Genomic DNA, 19,675 nt, shown 5'->3' on the forward strand with positions numbered 1-19,675 from the left:
TACTCTCTGACTCACTCTTAATTCATGCAAATAGAATTGTAATCACGAAAATCGGTTTTAATCAATGGTGTAGAACGTGTAACGTAAAGTGTATAGAATAATGTTCATGCTTTTAAGGTATTATGGAATGTTGTTGACTGTAAGAAGTTTGCTGTTCATCTCAGATGATGTGTAGACGATGCCTTTTAAACACATTAAGTGAAAAATATCATATAATAACACATACAGGGTTTAATACTGTTAAAATTAGCATGGAAAAGCAAAAAGTAAAGTGACCATTCATAAACCGATATTGAAATAGGCGGCATGGTTAAAGGTAAAGCATATGGTCGAGCAATAAATGGGACTAATTATATCACTTAGTTGGCCGAGTCTACATACTGTATCAAGCACTAAAGTTCATTCACGGATCTTCTACTTTCACTTTCGTTTACACGACCACAATTCTTCCCGAACAGATTCCTCTCTAGAGACGAGTTCTTCCATTTCTTTCGCTGTCTTTCTTGTCATTTTGCATTATGTCGTTAAAGTAAGACGATCTGTGCATAAAGAAACACAATTGGTTTGATCTGAAAGGGCAATATACATTTGTTTACCCACATGAAATTATCATGAAGCAGTGTTGTCTACAGGAAGTTGTAAGAAAAGAATTCTGGTCACTGCTGCCATTTAAAGGTTTTTTTTTCATCATCGATCGACCGAAATCCCAATGTTAATTATCTTCTTTCTTACAGGTTATAAATAATCAGCTCCGTTAAGAACATTTGTAGCAAAGTTTGGGGGAGCCAAGGAGACAGGAACCTAAATTTCAAATCCTTGGCAATCTTCTGAATACATCCTTGTATCTTTTACTTGTACCAATATATAATTTAAAAAATCAGTAAAGTACATTAGTGGCTATTCTAGCTTCCTGGACATGAGAGACTTCTCATATTGCAAAAAGAAGAAGAAGAAAAAAAAACTAGAAACCTAAAGAAAAGAGTAAATGCTTGGACATCATTAAGAAAATCTAAACAACGACCCCCCAAAAAGCAGAAAGATAAACCAACTTGGAAAAAATAGAAAAAAATAGAAAAATGAATATAACAATAGAACTTGAATCATTGAGTCTATGATGCAGCCGACCAGTGACCTTTGTTACGGCTTTATAGGAAGAACGGTTCTAATTTTACAAAAAAATAGAATAGGAACTTCCTGGTATAGAGGGATGAAACGTGATGGGTCGACTGTAAATTATGGATGTACTCACTGAAGAGAACAAATGGTCCCAATTGCCTTAAGCAAGATGGTCATGGGTAGATTCTTCACCAGTGGCTTCAGTCATGATTACCAGTATTAGAAATAAACTCAACACCTCAAGTAACTGAACAGGGAATCCTGACGAATACTGAAGCCCAGACTGGAGAGCAGTATTTAAAAAATTGTAAAATGTAATGTTATACCAATGATAGTGTTTGGACAATACTTTGCCTTACGAATCAAACCTTGCTAATTTGTCGCTAGAATAGGTCGAACAATTGTTCGTCTTTACGACAGTTTGTCCACACAACTAGTCCCTGCAATTGATAGTAATACAATAATCAAAGTAATTGAAACTATAAAATGTAGTAAGATTATAAATGGGAAACTGTAAAAAAATAGATTTTAATATTTGATAATATGTACTGCTACTTATAGGAAACTTAGTTTATTAGATGATGTCAATATCCATTTTGCCCTGTGATATAAATTTTTTCTTTCTTGAATTTAGTTCTAACGCAATTGTCTAGCCAATTCAAGAGTTCTTTGAGGCACCTGATATTTGGTAGATAACCAATGATTTAGCTATAAGATGGGGGAGCCGGGGAATTTATCTAAAACTCTGTTCTATAAAATTTAGAATTATTGTTCCTCGTAGTTGCGGTAAATTATCACTCAGCCCGTCTGTTGTGTTTGTGGGACATAGGAGGGGTAGGTTCGTGAGCCCTTTTATATGAACAACACGTCTCACCAAAGGACATTATAGATAAAGAGGGTAATCTGAGAAATATGTAATAGAGGCATGGATGATTTATTGTCAAAAAAAAAAGAAAAAAAAAGAAAATCAAGGGGAGTTTCGGCTTTAATGTTTGGTGTTAATCTTTTGCACAACGAACAAAGTACGATGATAGCTTGGCCCTCTGTCAGCTTTTAAAATGAAAGTTTTTGTTTTTTAAGAATGGTATAATAGAATAAAAAAGAAAAAAAGAGTTCGGTTTCACTCATCTTTCAGCATCAGCTGGATAGACTTGTTATCCGGACCGCTAATTTGCCAACGGATGTGTTCACAATACTGTACAACTTCAGTTTATTGAGCCCTCTGAATAATGGAGATTTTCATCAAATCATGACATCTGTTCAAGATAATGCAAAGAAAAGAATCTTACCCAAAGCAAAATTGAATTTTGCAACAAATAGTAATGTTTAAAAAAACAAAATAAAAATCCAGAGCTTAGTGTAGGGAAGTAAAGACAAATGCAAACATAAAAGTTTAACAAGGCAAAAGTATGATACTACAATATCAAAATGAAAATATTACGAAACTACTGCATAAAATGGAAGAAAATGAAAAAAAGAGAAAATTATAAAGAAAATATATCTTAAGTGGACAACTCCATCCTTCAGATATAATGAAGAGATACGCTTAAAAAGAAATGAAAAAGCTGAAGGAGCCTCACAAGATGAAATGATACATTAAGGTGTTTCAGGGAAATGGATTACAGTGAAATTAGGCAGGAAAACTTCCAGTGAGTCTCACGGGAAAAAGTCCTCCTTTCTTAACCAAAAGTTGTAGTTCTTTCAGTAGTCATTGTGCCCTATACTCTTTTAGAGCACTTAAAAACAATTTCTTCTTAGTCTTACAAATTTTAAGGTTTTTTTATATAATTTATGTTTGGGATTTTTGATATGCTGGTCAATTAGAGATTACAAAACACTTGTGAAAGAAAACGCAGTATTAAGAACACGTCCTCACTATTACTTTCCGGCTTTCTCCGTCGAAGCAGAGCATCATGAAAATTGCAATATCACTGTGGAGGTATAGTTATACATTATTCACTTTGGAGAGACGTTTTCCCAGACTATTAACTAGGAGAAAGAGAGAAATTCTTTCCCTTCATTCATTATTCAAACAAGAGAGATATTTCTCTTTTGACGGACTAAGCGAAAAACAATCTCTTCTTCGTTCCTTCCTGATAACATCACTACAATAGTATAGAATTCTATTTGTATGTAATTTTGTCATAATAATCTTATGATTATTTCAGCAATAAAATCAGTAGCTAATATCAGTTTATAATGGTTTCTTAGGTATGCCCTGTATCAAAGAATGAATGGTTATTATGATAAAATTCCCAGGATCTTTTTAATATTGTCTTCCTTATTTTCTCTTCAACTTAGGCTTAGGTGTTAAACAATGTATATAAACTATATATACGAATAAGATCAATATTTGCCCGAGTGTAAGCCATGCACTGTATAAAAAAGGAAACTTGTTTTCGGAATTAGACAAATTGTTCCCTTACCCATTTGGATATAATTATTCATATCAATACGCCACTCACCAATCCATATTCATTTGGCATTAGTGGTATATATACTCATGTATGTATGTATGTATGAGCATCTATGTATGTTTATCTTTTCTTTTTTAGCTTCCCGAACAAGTGGACCAATTAATGTTGAGTAAGACCTTAGCACTTCAAGGAGAGGTGAATTTATCGACAACTAATAAGCCAAAATGTACAGAAAAAAGAAGAAAAACAAACATACCTTGAAAATCGAAATATAACATAACTAGAACGGGAACTTGGTAGATCACATACCTTCGCCTATATCATGGTGTATATTTCAAGATAGACAGTTGAATCATGCACATTTTTGCACTAGTTTCATGCAAATCGCAAAAAAATTTACCACGATATAGGAAAAGACGTTTTTGCCCTCTCGTTACCTTGACCTTGACATTTGACCTACTCACTTCCGAAATCTAATCAAAATGTCCTTGGATCATGACCATTCGTACCATCAAAGTTCAAGAGATGGATCAAATAGCTTTTGAGTTATGCAAATCATAAACCCACAGACAGACATACAAACAAATAAATACACAAACAATGGCAATGGCATCACTACATTATGTTGTATATCTCAAGATAGGCAATTCAGTTATGCACATTTTGGTGTTGTTTAATGCAAATCAGATAAAAATTGGCCATGATATGGCAAAAAAACTTTTTTGACCTTTTTGTGACCTTTACCTTGAATTTTGACGCAATCACTCCTAAAAAAAAAAAAAAATTCACGAGATTCGGTGAAAGAGTTGTAGAGTTTTGATTCGTTTTTTACCTTCTCGTTACTATGGCCTTGACTTTTGACCCAATCACTCCCAAAATTTATTCAAATTGTCCTTGGATCATTGCCAACCATCCCATCAAATTTCTTGCTTTTTAAGTTATGAGAATCACAAACACACATACAGACAAACATACAAACATATGACTATCAAAACATAACCGCCGCAACGAAGTTGGCGAAGGTAATAATGAAATACTCTCTCAAAGTAAAGAAGCATTCGCTCTCGTTAGTAGAAAGGAAACTGAAAATAATAATCAAATAGATACGTGTATCAAGTACCCTGTTATTTCTGTTTTTGTACAGTATTATATAAATTTCGTTGTAGTGATATTCATGGTAGAAGGGGAAATAGAAAATAAATGTAGGTATTTTCTGCATAGTTTGCTTTCTGCACATTCAGTAATTCTCTTGTAAGATGATATTCGTATTACTCTCCAAGCTGCTCTAATAGATCATTCGAAGAGTTCAAACCTCATACACAAGGTTGTGTTTTCGTTGTTATCCCATATTTTCCATACCATCAATTCCATTCATATCTTTCCTTTTAAACAATCGTTCATTAATATACTTAGGTTTGTGAATGACCTCAATTATCTTAAAACTGACTTAGCAATTTCAGAAGTTTATTTTTGATGAAAATATTTATGTTACAACTGAAAAGTCTCCTTGAGTGGATATTCATGCGATTTTATATATTCTTAAATAAAAATATTTAATTTCTTAATGATGAGAGGAGAAGAGGTACCATTTCTATGCCTCTTATACAAGGGCTGCTAAAGCGAACTTAAAGAGTAAATTGAACATTAAATGAAGTAGATGTTAGATACAATTTCTTACCTAAAATCCTTGATATTTCTCTCCATTAACCTACTTGTAACTTACCTAGATAACATATGAAAACAAACAACACCATTATTTGGGTAGTTATATAGTTATATATTAATTTTTTTTTCCAGGACTAGTAATAGTAGGAAGGGCAACAGGTCAAGATGATTCGACCAAAAGTGTTCCTGAGAAAACTGAAGGTTCCCCAGCAAACACGAACACCACTGAAACCTCAACCAAACCCCCTCTGACGGGGAATCCGCAGATCGACTACATCCATGACCCCAACTTACCCCATGAGTTGAGGGGATATAACCTGAGCGACTATCCATTCTATCCTAGACTCCCTGAGGATCTTTTACTCCCATCTTTCAACTTCTCCTGCGACAACCGCCATGATGGATTCTATGCATCTGTTCCTCATAAGTGTCAGGTAAGCCACATCAATTATGGGTGAAACAAAGAAACTTGTGTTCTGAACTCAGAGAAATACTTTATGACAACGACATTTCAGTAGCATCATTATTATTATTACTTACTTATAGTGTACTATTAATCATGGCGAAATTTTCGCAACTGGAATCTTCGTTAATTGCTCATGGTATTGGGTATATCCATGGAAATTAAGGCACAACTATAATTTTCTTAAAAATCATGCAAAGATAAATATATGGGTATTCATATTATATGAAAAAATGGCAAATATTTCAGTCGTGGAATTCTGTAGTCAGAGTGTATTTATTTGGTGAGTGACTCATCAAACTTGGATCAAATGTATTTGATATGTGTTAAATTTCTAGATTAGGGGTATAAATAGAAAATATTTAACAGTAGGGTACATGCCATGATTACATTCTGTGATAGTTTTGATATGATTCTTATGATTTTGACTCATATACTCAGCAAATGCTTTGTTCAAGTTATTTGTAATAGTTTAGAAGTTAGTTAGAATAGGTTGTTTGAAGCTAGTTGGAGAATTGGTAATGTGGTTGTGGTAGCAGATTATCTATCACCAACCAGTTTATGTTTCTATCATATTATTTTACGTATTTGAACATCTAATGGCATAGCATCTGAAGGTAGCCATCTGTTCCATAGATTACAGTTTGGCCATTTCAAGGACTTTGAGCTTGTGATGGTCTTTATACAATTTCCAGAGATAAAGGGAAATCTCTTGATCCCGTCATGAAATTATTATGAATGGCTTTGAATTTAGTGGTGCTTTTATCAGTTCTTGATGAGACCCTTACCTTCCAACTTGAAGAGATGAGAGTTAGTTGATAAATTCTATGTATCATTATCAATTTTCCAGCAAATAGATTGATGGTACCTTGTTCCCTATAGTAATTCAATATATGGCATCCCTCATGGTAATGCTCTTGCTTCTTTACTTCTTATATCATATAAATAAGATATATTGTTTGGCTTTGAAAATAATGCTATATTGCTTATGGAAGCTCTATCTCATAAATGTAGAACTGAGGTTGCTGAATCCTTTTAAAGATATCTAGCTAGAATTAAGCATGTGAAAATTATTTGGGATGGAGTTATATCCTAACAAAACACGAAGTATGATTTTCAGTAAGTCCCTATTCATATTTTTTCATTGTCATTATGTGTTTAACTATTTGCAGCTTTTTTAAAATTCTAGGTGTCATTCTTGATTGCAAATTTATTTCTGAGAACCATCTGGTCAGTCTTTTCATCAGTTGTACAAAATGTCTTAATTTAGATTGAATATTATTCTGTTATCTGATTTTCGGCAGTTGACTCTCATAGATTGGTGGATAGAAACTTAGGGTTTGTTAGATTCGTCATCATCCCGGATTTCAATATCAATCTCTGGCTTCATTGTTCAATTAGCTCAATGTAAATGCTGTAAGAGGTTTTCCTTGATTCTGATTCTCCTTAGTAATCATATGTGCCAGCGAGCTATTAGGTTGCAATTGAAAGACTCGTGAATGCAACTGAACTTTATTTGGTCGGAGCTTGAGTATTCATACAACCTATTCCTGTCAAGAACGGCACAAAAATTAAAAAACAATGGTGCAGGAAAATACAGGAATAAATAAGTTATCAGAGAGAGGGTAGAGCGATAATGGCAATATATAAAAAATAAGATATACCGTTATGGTGTACGAGTGTGTGTGTGATACACATGTAGTACATGGATCCCCCCATAAAAAAGACATATACAGTATGTAAAATAGGGTGCCCTGCTAGTGAAAGGAGTACTGTAGATGGGTCATCTGACAAGAGATATGCAGGTTTTAGGTGATCAATAGAGACCCAGTCCTCTTTAGCAAGCATGTCGAGGAGGAATTCTTTTGGCGTATGATGGATCACGAGGAAAGGCCCATGAAAGGGGTCATTAACGGTGGCTTGCTAGTGGCGTTGCGCAGGAAAAAAACATGCATTGATGAGGGCAGATCTGTCAGTATGTGTTGCTTAGCAAGGGGCTTGTAACGTGACGTAGTTACTGGAGATTGTTTGAGGAATAAAAAATTTGGTAGGGACTATCGACAGGTCGCCATGCACCATTTCAGTTGCCAGGACATCTAGGGCATTTTTTGGAGTGGTCCTTAGTCCCCGTAAGTTCCAGGTAAGCTGGGTAAATCACTTGGAGTCCCTGCAGTGGGACATCAAAGCTGCTTTTAAGGTACAGTGAAAACGTTCAACCATGCCGTTTACAGCAGGGTTGTGTGTGGTTGTCTGATGAAGGGGGATACTCAGGAGATTTGCTAATGATGTCCACAATTGAGAGGTGAAAGTGGTACCCCTGTCGGAAGTAATATGCTCAGGGATACCAAATTTCGCTAACCATCCTGGGAGTGAGGCAGATGTACATGAGGTGGTCAATGTAGTTTCCATGGGAATGGCTTCAGGCCAAAAACTGGAACGGTCGATGACGGTAAACAGGTAATGATGTCCTTGTGATGAGGGTAGGGGACCTACAACATCGACATGAATGTGGGCAAAGCACCAATACGGTTGAGGAAAGGTGCCCACTCTTGAATCTGTGTGTCGATGTACTTTTGAGGTTTGGCATGATGTACAGGAGTGGACCCAATCCCTAGCATCCTTAGTAATGCCATGCCAGATGAACTTTGTCTTCAGTAGCTGTGCAGTAGAATGGTGCGAGGGATGTGAAAGGTCATGAATGAAATCAAACATTTTTCAGCGCATGGGTGAAGGTATCCACGGTCTAAGTCTACCAGTCATGATGTCATAGAGTTGTGTGACATTGGAGTAGTTGAGAGGGACGACCTCCCAACCGAGGACGATGTAGGATGTCCTACATGCTTGGTACTCTGGATCTATTCGTTGGGCTTCTACAATGGCATTTTAATCCAATCCCAGGAGACTGGCAGCCAATGTTTTTCTTGACAGGGCATCATCAATGGGATTCAGTATCCTAGGGATGTGCTGATGGGTACAATTATATTCAGCTACAGCGGAGAGCTGTCGGCGCTGTTGGGCGGACCCAGCATTGGACTGTTGAGTGAAGGTGTGCACCAGGGGCATGTGGTCCGTGCGAATAACGAAGAATGTACCTTCCAAGAAGTGGCAAAGGGGACGGACAGTCAAGTGCACCACCAGTAATTCACGAATGAAGGTAGAGTAGCCGGATTCCGCCTTGGATAGTTTTCTACTGGAGAAGGCCAATGGCTGGGGCGAGCCGTTGACCCTTTGCTCGAGATCTACCCCAATAGTGATGTCGCTGGCATTTGTAGAGAGAGGGAGAGGTGCACGTGGCACAGGTAAAGTGAGAGCAATATCGGTTGATAGGTCATTCATTGTGTTGCAGAAGGCTGCTTCTTGAAGGGGACCCTGCTTCAGGATTCTTAGCTTACCCTTTAGTGAGGCATAGAGGGGGCCAAGAGTGGCAGCAATGGCTGGCAGGAAACGGTGATAACAGTTGATCATGCCCAAGAATTCTTCCAGTGCTCTGATGGTCGAGGGTGTGAAAAAGCTCAGATTGGGTGTTACCTTCTCAGGTAGGTGGTGGACTCCTTCAGGAGTGGTGCCGTGCCTTAAGAACGATACTTCTTTGGCGCCAAAGGTACACTTGTCGTACCAGACTACAAGACCTTTCTGTTGTAGGTGGTTGAGTATGATACCTAGATGATGGAGGTGTTCCTCTTTGGAGGAAGGGAACAAAAGTATGTAGTCCACGTAACATACACAGAAAGGGAGGTCCCCTAAGATGCCGCCCATGAGATGTTGAAAAGTGGCCCTAACATTATGAAGTCCAAAGCAAGAGTACTTGAAGGTGTATGTACCAAAGGGGGTGGTTATGGTGGTCTTGGGGATGTCTTCTGGTTCCTGGGCACTTGACAATACCCCTTCAGGAGGTCGAACATGGAGAAAACCTTTGCTTTGTGCAAGTAGGAAGTCACCTCAGCAATGTTTGGGATGGGGTAGTGATCCAGTTCTGTCTGCATGTGTAGGCACCAGTAATACCCTGATGGATATAGACAACCATCTTTTTTCAGGACAAGGTGTAAGGGTGACAACCATGGGCTAGAGGCCTTTTGGCAAAGCCCCTTTTCTTCAATTTCTGAGAATGTTTGTTTAGTGGCTGCCAAACGATCCAGTGCCAGACATCTGAATCTGGAAAACACTGGGAACCCACGATCTTGATATGGTGATAAATATTGTGTTTCACGGGGACTGTGGGTGTTTGATGAAGTTCTTAAAGAAAAACTTCCGGGTACGATGTGAGGAGGTGGATGTAGGCATTCATGGGGTTGCTAATGTGGAGAACAAGGTTGGAGGGGCTGGGTTGGAAAGGCGTTGAGGAGTAAAAATCTGTGTTGACTAACTGTTGGTGAGCTACATCGACCAGGAGGTGGAAGTTTGATAGGAAATGCGCACCGAGGATTGACAATATGACGTCAGCAATGAGAAACTTCCAAATATATTTGGTGCTTCCAAACGATAATGTGAGGGTTTCATAATTCTGGGTGGGTATAGAATATCCGTTGGCAGCTACTAGGTGGATATCAGCATATTTAGACAGACTACATCGTGTCCTTGAGAGTAGTCTTGGCTGAAGAGAACGGCAAGAACCCATGTCTACCAAAAATTGCACGCCCGGGTTTGTGTCATGCAAAAAGAAGAGATTAGTGACAGGGGAGGCCACCGCCGCAAGCAATGGCCTACTTATACGTTTTTTGGCCACTGAAAACCATTCGCACATATCTTCGCATATCCCACAAATTTGGAATGGTGGTAGGATAACTGAGGCCGATGGGCATCGGTAAGTGGCTGGAGAGGTTGGTGGTTTATGTGGGTGATGGGAGGCTTTGTCATTGCTCTGGCACGTCACAGGGTGGGCGTACGTATCCTACCACATTTACATCAACTTCGATCAATGTTGAATAGCGTGAGTCGTTCATGGAGGTCTGGAAGGTGGTGAAGTGGTCATCAGTCCTTTATGGGCAAATTATCGACATTGGGGATGACAGCATGTGCAGGTTCTGGTAGACGCCGTACCTAAAGAGCATGAAGTAGATTCACTTTACAAGGAGAGCCGTCAGTGGCAGGTTGCAGGCAAGCAATACTAGACAAAGCCTTTTTGTCCCCCAACGGTTGTTGAGAAAGCTGAAAAAGTTTCACTCTGCGGGCGGCCAGTGATGGAGAGTATTGCTCCAGGAGGTATAATTTTAGGTTTTCATATATTATAGGGGTGTCCCCTTGTTCTCACAGCCAATCGGAGATTTCCGGAAAAGTGTTTCCAGGGATGGCTGCGAGAGCGTAATCAGCTTTGGTGCTTGACCGAGTCTCACCCTTTATGCAAAACTAGACTCCAGCATGCTGGAATCAGGCGAATCCTTCTCCACTGGCAATTACGGTAGTTTTAGTGGCCTGGCATTGATAGCATAGTCAGTGTCTGACAGTAGCATCAACATACAATAAGGCAGTGAGGGGGAAAGCGGAATGGAGTTGAACACTTCGGTGGTCATCAATGTGCCGGCGAGCTGTTAGGTTGTAACTGAGAGAGTCTGGTGAAAGCAAATGAACTTTATTTGGTCAGAGCTTTAATATTTATAAAATGCATTCCCGTCAAGAACTGCAAAAAAAATTCAAACACAATACACAATTATGCAACTCACAGACAATAATATATATGAACACTGAATATCTAAAAGGTCTCTTTACTTTACACTCAAAACAAAACGGAAATCTATTTTTAGGTGAGGTAGCAATGTCGTCCTGATGTAGTTAAATATAACCTAGGAAGCTACTATGAAGGAACTTCCATCAGGACGACATGACCTGAGGCCAAAAAAATGGTTGATTACTTTACGTGAACTATTCGAAAGCCAACCTCTTACTTCGGTTCCTAGACAAGGATTCGAGAAAAGTACTGAAAAATATATTGGTGATCGAAATAATTCACATTTTACAGAGATAAGCATATTCTATAAAAATAATAACAATTCAAAAGATTTAACACCAAAAATAAATCATTCGAAATTTAAACCAGAACTGGACCTGAGACTTATGACAAATCATTTCAGAAAATAATACAAACACTTGTCTCACTAGAAATGGATTTTTAAAAAAAATTTTCATTTTGACAATTAATGAATGAATGACACTTTAACACTTATAGAAAATAAATCAGAATTCCGCTTACATATACGTAACTAATATTCTCACGTCCTTAGGCTCACCCAAGGTTACTGAATGGTTAAGCAAAATAAATACACTTCACCGTTTAACCTAATATCACAGGGCTAGTTGCAAAAATTTGTATAAAATATACTTACATTAACACACTACACTTTTAACTAATCACCCAATAATATCACCAACGTCTGAATACCACTATACATGATACACGTTGGAGAGAAATCACTAATCCCGTTTGAGAGAAAAACGCTATACACACTTGAGAGGAGAGAGGGCTGGCGTACTTGGCTCTTTCAAAGGGATAGGCTGGATCTCTTCTGCTTCCTATGCATCGCTAGGTCCTATATATATTAACCTAATTGATTCCAGAACCTTCCAGTTCAGCCTACTGGAAGCTTGGGGACATGGTCTAGCGGTGTCAAGGTCACCAACGTAGTAATTTAAAGAAGGGGTACTAACCTTGCTTGCGAGGCAACTTTCTCCCAGCTAACTCCACCCACCTTCCTCTCTTAACATTACAGAAAATATAAAACTTAATACAGTGGACCCCTGGGGTACGGTGTCCCCAACTTACGTTTTTTCCACGTTACGGTGTGGAATACAATGTTTTTTCGTCCCCTTGGTACGGCAATTTCCTCACCTTACGTCATCGAATTCCAAAATTCAAACTTGGCGGTTGGTACACGTACGACTGCGAGTCACTCGCCTTACACCACACTCATACGTCACTGCATACGTCACTAAGAAACTGCTTTGCTATTGGTCGGCGTCACAGCGTCACAAAGATGCTGATACGCTATTGGCTGAAATCCCTCCCACAATGCCTGAGAGAGATGCTGCCTCTATCTTGCTCTTTGTTAATCGCGCGCTCAGTTCAGAATCTCGTGTGTGTTTCGTAATGACTTGATCTCGTGTGAGTGCTTCCAATATTGTATTTTTTTTTTTTTTTGCATTTCCATGCTTAATTCCAAATTTAAGTCGTTAGCCATGGGTCCCAAGATTGCTAGTGATGTTAAAGGGAGAAGTAAGAAGATGATTACTATGGAAACGAAGCTGGAGATAATAAAGAAATACAAAGAAGGCATGCACATCGTTACCCTTGCTATTACATATGACCGTAACCAGTCCACGATTGGTACAATCATCAAGAACAAGGAAGCCATTAAAGCAAGTAAGTCTTCTAAAGGCATGACTGTCCTTGCCAGTGGAAGGACCTCAATCAACGACAAGATGGAGAGACTCCTTCTACTATGGATTAAAGAGAAGGAAATCGCTGGTGATACACTCACGCAATTGGTAATTTCGCACGAGGCGAGCGCCATCTTTGCTGATCTCGTGGAAGCCCAGAGAGACAGCGGAGATGAAGGAACATCACAGCAAGCCCCCCAAGAGTTCAAGGCTTCTCATGGATGATTTGATCGCTTTAGGGAGAGGACCGGTATTCACTCAGTCGTCAGGCATGGAGAGGCAGCCAGTTCTGACAAGAAAGCAGCAGAAGAATTCCTCAAGAAATTTGAGAAATTAATTTCCAGAGAAGGCTACAATCCTCAGCAAGTGTTTAACTGTGATGAAACTGGCCTCCTCTGGAAGAAAATGCCCCGCCGTACATAAATCACAACAGAAGAAAAGAAACTTCCTGGTCATAAACCGATGAAGGACAAACTTACTCTCGCATTTTGTGCAAATGCCAGTGGGGACTTGAGAATAAACCCCCTACTGGTGTACCACTCAGAGAATCCTCGGGCCTTCAAGGCACAAAATATCACGAAGGATAGGCTCTCGGTATTTTGGAGGTCTAATGCTAAGGCCTGGGTCACGAGGACCATATTTATTGAGTGGGTAAATGTCTGCTTCAGTCCTGCTGTCAAGAAAATTTTAGAAGAGAACAATCTTCCTCTAAAATGTCTCCTGGTACTGGACAATGCCCCTGCTCACCCTCCTGGTCTCGAGGCCAACATACATCCTGACTTCTCCTTCATCAAGGTTCTCTATCTGCTACCAAACACCACCCCTCTCCTCCAACCTATGGACCAGCAAGTGATTGCCAACTTCAAGAAGCTTTACACGAAGCATCTGTTCAGAAGAGGCTTCGAAGTGACTAAAAGCACTCAACTCACCCTCCGTGAATTTTGGAAGGGCCATTTTGACATCGTTCAATGCCTGAAGATGATCGATAAAGCTTGGAATGAGGTTTCACGGCTCACCTTCAACTCCTCATGGAAGAAACTGTGGCCAGCTGTTGTGGCAGAACGCGACTTCGAAGGTTTCGAACCCTCAACCGAAGACGAGGCCGTTGATGATCCTTCCCCTGAGGGTGATGTTGAGGAAATAATTTCAATCGGGGGCTTGTTGTCGATAAGGCTGACGTCGATAACCTTATCGTGGAGCACAGGGAGGAGCTTACGACTGAAGACTTGAAGGAGTTGGAGGCTATGCAGTTGACTATCATTCAAGAAGAGCACCACTCTAGTGGTGGTGAGGACGGGGGGAAGGGGGGGGGGAGACAGAAGAAACGACATCAGAAGAAATAAGGGAAGCTATCGGTTGGTATGAAAACCTTACGAAAGTCATAAAAAAAAAACACCCAGAAAAACTTCACACAGGTCATCTTATGGAGAGCGTTAATGACAAGTGTATGAGTCATTTTAGAAATATTTTGAGGAGTCGTCAGAAGCAGACTTCTTTGGATAGATATTTTTCCAAAAGAGAAGTGTCAGAAAGCAAAGATGATATCAGTGATTCTAGTAAAAAAGCTAAAAAAGAGTAAAGAGAAGATGAAGAAGTGCTACTGTATAAAATTAAGCTCTAGAAAAGAAAATCATAAAAAAAAATTCAAAAGACAAAAATAATAAAAAGAAGCATTTTTTAATTTAAGTGTTCAATAAGAATAAATCTATTATTAAGTGTAACATAATTAGCATTGTTACGTTTTTATATCTGCCGTCTCCTCCCCACTCTGCCTCCACCCACTACCAGCTCAAGTCACGTCACTCGAAAGGTAAATAAAATTTAATTCTTCCTTTATAGTACTGTACTGTATATAATTTCTATTTATAATGTTATTTAATTATATACTGTACAGTACATGTATATTATATATAAGTACTGTAGTACAGTACTTACTATACTATTTTGTTACTAATTTTTGATATGTATATAAAATTTTGATGTTTTTACCTGGGGTTCTGCACGCATTAGCTATTCTATTGCCCGCCATACGACATTTTCACTTTAGGATACCAACTCCGGAACAGAATAATGTTGTTTGGCGGGGGTCTACTGTATAGAATTCTAATTACGTGGAAAAAATTATGAAATCCCTTGTGCTCATGCCTAATATGTGTCATACGGCGTACCTTATAACAAGTTTACATAAGACTTCGTATCAAAACTACGTGAAATAAAAAGTTAATTCTTTGAAATAACGTAAATTTACATATACAAAACTGAATGAGAATACATCTAAAGGAATGACGAAAGTCTTATATGATTTACATACATTTACTTAATCCTAGGTGAGTGGAAATCACCTTATGAGCTGGCTATACATTTCTTAAATACACAAATAAGATAAATGAATGAAATATTCTATTTTCATGAAGATCAGCTTTGTAAGATAGCTCCCTTCAAAAAGATTATATATTCCGTGCCTGAATCCGCCGATTCAGCCTAAGATTAATAATCTGCAACCAAATTATCTTTACCTGATATATGCTTTACATTAATATAATATGGTTGCAAACGTAATGACCACGTAGTTAACTTTTGGTTATTTTTCTTTATTTTATTAACAAAAGATGAAGGATTGTAATCTGAATAAACTGTAATTTCTTCATTTTGTGGTCTATTCACATAAACTTCAAATATCCTTATCACTGTGATTAACGCTAGTAATTCCTTTTCAATTGTCGAGTAGGCGCATTGATGCTTCTTCAGCTTCGATGACATAAAGCAGACTGGGTGAAGAACTCCTTCATTGTCCTCTTGCAATAAGACAGTTCCACTCCCATTATCCGACGCATCCACTTAGATAAGGAATTTCTTTTTGAAATCCAGTGCTTACAGTATCAGTTTCAAAGTTGATATGGTCTTTATCTTGTCGAAGGATTCCTGGCAATTGCTGGTCCATGCAAATTTTTTTTTCTTGGGGTTAGTCAAATCCGTCAAGGGAGCGACTACAACCGAAAAGTTCAGACAAAAACGTTGGTGGAATTCTGGCATTCCCTAAAACCGTTGTAATTCCTTCCTTGTTGGGTGCGTGGGGTGAGGTGAGGCTTTCCTTACTATATCATTGAGATATACACCTAATCCTTCAATCGAGTCTAGAAGGTTATCCATCACTCATTGAAAGGTAGCGGTGCGTTCATTAGACCAAGTGGCATAACTGTGTATTGATGTAATCCAAACGTGGTTATAAAAACTAATAATAATTTTGCGTTTATCCAGAGGAATTTGATAATAGCCTTTTAAGAAGTCAATCTTAGACACGAACCACGTTTGTCCAATGTTGTAGAGTAGTTGGTCTATGAGTGGCAATGGTTAACCCTTTTACCCCCAGGCTATTTGGAAATTTCCAACCCTTAACCACCAGGGGTTATTTTTTTCCCAGCACATTTTGCAGTATATTTTTTTAAATCGCTAGCCTTAATTTTTGCCATAGAGAGGTCAGGTTGGTCTCATTCTCTTATAAAATGCCTGAATTTTCTCAAAAAATCTTTAAAAATATGAAAAAAAATTTTTTATAGCATTTTTTTGCAAGGACGTACCAGTACGTCCATGGGGGTAAAGGGATGAGTTTTGAGAAACGTACCAGTACGTCCTTTGGGGGTAAAAGGGGTAATTGTCGGACACACTGATCGATTTCGACTTTCGATAGTCCATACACATCCTATAAGATTCATCTGGTTTTTTCACGAGCAACCATGGCGAACTGTAAGGGCTAGAAATTTGTTCAGCTAATCCATTTTGTAATAAATAGCCCACTTCTTTTCTCACGACTTCTCGGTGATACGGCGACAGTTGATAGGCATGTTGTTTGAATGGTTTTTCTGTGGTTTTAAGGCGTATCCGATCCCTTGTCAAGTTGGTTCGTTTCGGGACGTCTGGGACAATTTCAGGGAAACTTTTACTCAATCGGCTTAATTCCTCTTGCTGCTCATTGTTCAAATGTGTTAATTTCTCTTCTATGTTCCTAATGATGGATGAATTATTCACCTTGCTTACAGCCCCTACCATATCTGGCGTCGTTTTCCGTGGATGGAATGGTTTGTACCATACACACCTGTGAAGCTTCAGCCTCGTTTTCTTTCAATTTGTTAATGTGTACCTTCCTTTGGCTTTTCCTTCTTCCTGGGGTTTCGATAATGTAGGTCAGGTTACTGATCTTCTCCAAAATCTGAAATGGTCCTTGAAAAGTTGTTGGTGAGAGGGAAACTCCTTATTAGTAAGAAAACCAACACCTGTTGTCTTACTGCAAACTGTCTGTCCTTACTATTCTTATCAAACCTTTTCTTCCTTTTTCCTTGACTCATTTTCAGGTTTTCTGGGAAAAACCTCCTTATCCTGCCGATCCTTTTCCTTGAATTTTTTATATATTCTCCACCCGTTTCCCCTTGATCTTTGCATTTTTTTGCCAACATTTTAATCGGTCTTCTAAGTTCTCGTCCAAACACCATTTCATTCGTGCTACATATCATGCTTTCTTGATTAGCATTACGTACCTCAAATAACATTAATTAACGGTAGTCCGATGTCCCATCCATTTCCTGTTTCGTTTCAGTACTTGACTTACATACTCTTTAGAGTTTGATGAAATCTCTCTAATGCACCTTGGGTCTCCGGGTGATAAGCAGTAGACAGTTGTTGTTTCACATCCAACAGTTTCATCACGTCCTGAAACAATTTTGACGTAAAATTTGTTCTTCGGTCACTCTGAACAATTTCTGGAATACCAAACTTGATGAAAAAGTCTAGTAACTTCTCGGCAATTACTCGGCACTGATGCTCCTGAGGGGTATGCCTTCTGGGTATCTTGTCAATGGGCACAATAAAGTTACCATATATTCGTGGACATTCTTCGTTTTCGGCAATGGTCCCTCAATGTCAATCATTACCTTGCTGAAGGGTTCTCCTCGTCCTTCAGTTGGGTGTAAGGAAGCCTTCTTGATGTACTTGTTAGGCTTTCCAGCCATTTGACAAACGTGACATGTATGACAAACCTGGATCAAATCCTTATGCATGCCAGGGCAGAAAAAGTGTTTCACAATCTTCTCCATTGTCTTCCTTATTCCCATATGTCCCCTCTCATGCGCTACGGTGATCACCTGTCTTCTTAGTGGTGCGGTAATTAGCCTAATATCTGGGAATATATACCTCATTCGGCATTCCCAGGGATATCGATGGGTCTATGCTTTCTCATAAGCAGTCCATCATTTAGGTAATAACAGGTGGGAGACTGCTGCACCTCCACTTCATCCACTATCCGGTACAATATTTCTGTTAACGTCGCATCCTTCCGATGTAATCCTATCAGTCGTTTCCGACTCACTTGTCCTACTACCTATAATGCGTTTTCTATTTCATTCAAATTCATTGCGTCCATTTCTTCCTATTGATTTGTCTGTCGTTCCTCTTCTCTTGGGTTCTCCTCTTGCGTACCATCATTGGAATCCTCTTCTTCTGTAAACAAATCCTCCAAGTTCATCGCTCCTTCGGTTTCTCTGTCTTCTTCTGTGGTCACTTTCTTTGTCATACTACCAGTCATCACACAACTAGGAAACAGATACGGGTAGTCCTTCTCGAGTTCTGTCGTAGGACTATACCTCAGTGGTTTCTCCATTACAATGGGACAAGACACAAAGGGCGTTCCCCCAACCTCATTATACAGTAGGACTTCCACTCCTTCGACAGCCAATAAATCCTTTAGTGCAAATTCAAAAGGACCTGTCACCAACTCACATGATAGTTTCAAACGGAAAATAGGAGTAACCTCTTCACCTCCTATTCCTTTCAAAATGACTGAATCTCCTGTGAGAGACTGTTCCACCAATTGGTGTACACTTCTTGTCACCCCGCTATGATTAGATCCTGTGTCGCGCAATATCTTGATCAGGATCTGCTTGCTCCCCTCCAGAGCAGCTAACATACCATCATAAATATATGGTTTAAAGGCAACCACGCTGTTTGAGGTTGTCCTGTTCGCTGTGTAAACATTAGCCTGCTTATTTTTCTCGTCGACCCTTCCAATTTGATTTTTCATCTTCGCATTCTGTGAAGGTGAATTATCCTTAACCACTTGGGTGACTGCTTTCTGTTGCTTTGACCAACATTCCTTACTGATATGGCCTTTCTTGCCACACTTATAACAGACGATATTAATCTTTTGCATGTCTTTCAAAACACCCGAAGGAATACGAGTGTTATGGTACTGTCACATTCTGCACAATCTGTAACTATTGAACTTGTTCCCATAGTTATTACTGAACTGGTTTCTATGGTTCAGTGAATACTTGACATTTGGTCAGAACTAGGGTAGAAAATTCATACCCGAGGAGGGTTTTTGACTGATAATATTATAATCTTCACTCAGCAAAGTGGCTTGATCAAGTTTCTTCACCTCTCTCTCTCTCAATTACGTTCAAATATGTTCAGGAATTCCTCGTAAATATTGATCCAGCACTATCAGTTCTTCTAAACCAGCCATCTCTCTCACTTTAGCAGCCTGTATCCATCTCTTGAAACATCTTCGTACCTTATAAGCGTAATCCAGGAAAGTAATTTTCTCGTACTTCCGCAAACTTTAGAAATTTTTTATTATAATATTTATGGGTAATCT

At 38.8% G+C, this 19,675-nt stretch overlaps 1 protein-coding gene across 2 annotated transcripts in view; it reads left to right on the forward strand.

The window, feature by feature from the left end:
- The window catches only part of LOC137652550 (rho GTPase-activating protein gacJ-like), a 144,254-nt gene that overhangs the window by 115,947 nt on the left and 8,632 nt on the right, over nucleotides 1-19,675 (forward strand). For both annotated transcript variants that reach the window (XM_068386035.1, XM_068386034.1), the window contains exon 3: nucleotides 5,331-5,632. In XM_068386035.1, coding sequence (XP_068242136.1) covers nucleotides 5,331-5,632 — 302 coding nt within the window. The remainder of the gene's footprint in view (nucleotides 1-5,330; nucleotides 5,633-19,675) is intronic.

Source organism: Palaemon carinicauda, chromosome 13 (genome assembly GCF_036898095.1).
Source record: "Palaemon carinicauda isolate YSFRI2023 chromosome 13, ASM3689809v2, whole genome shotgun sequence".
NCBI classification, from domain to species: domain Eukaryota; kingdom Metazoa; phylum Arthropoda; class Malacostraca; order Decapoda; family Palaemonidae; genus Palaemon; species Palaemon carinicauda.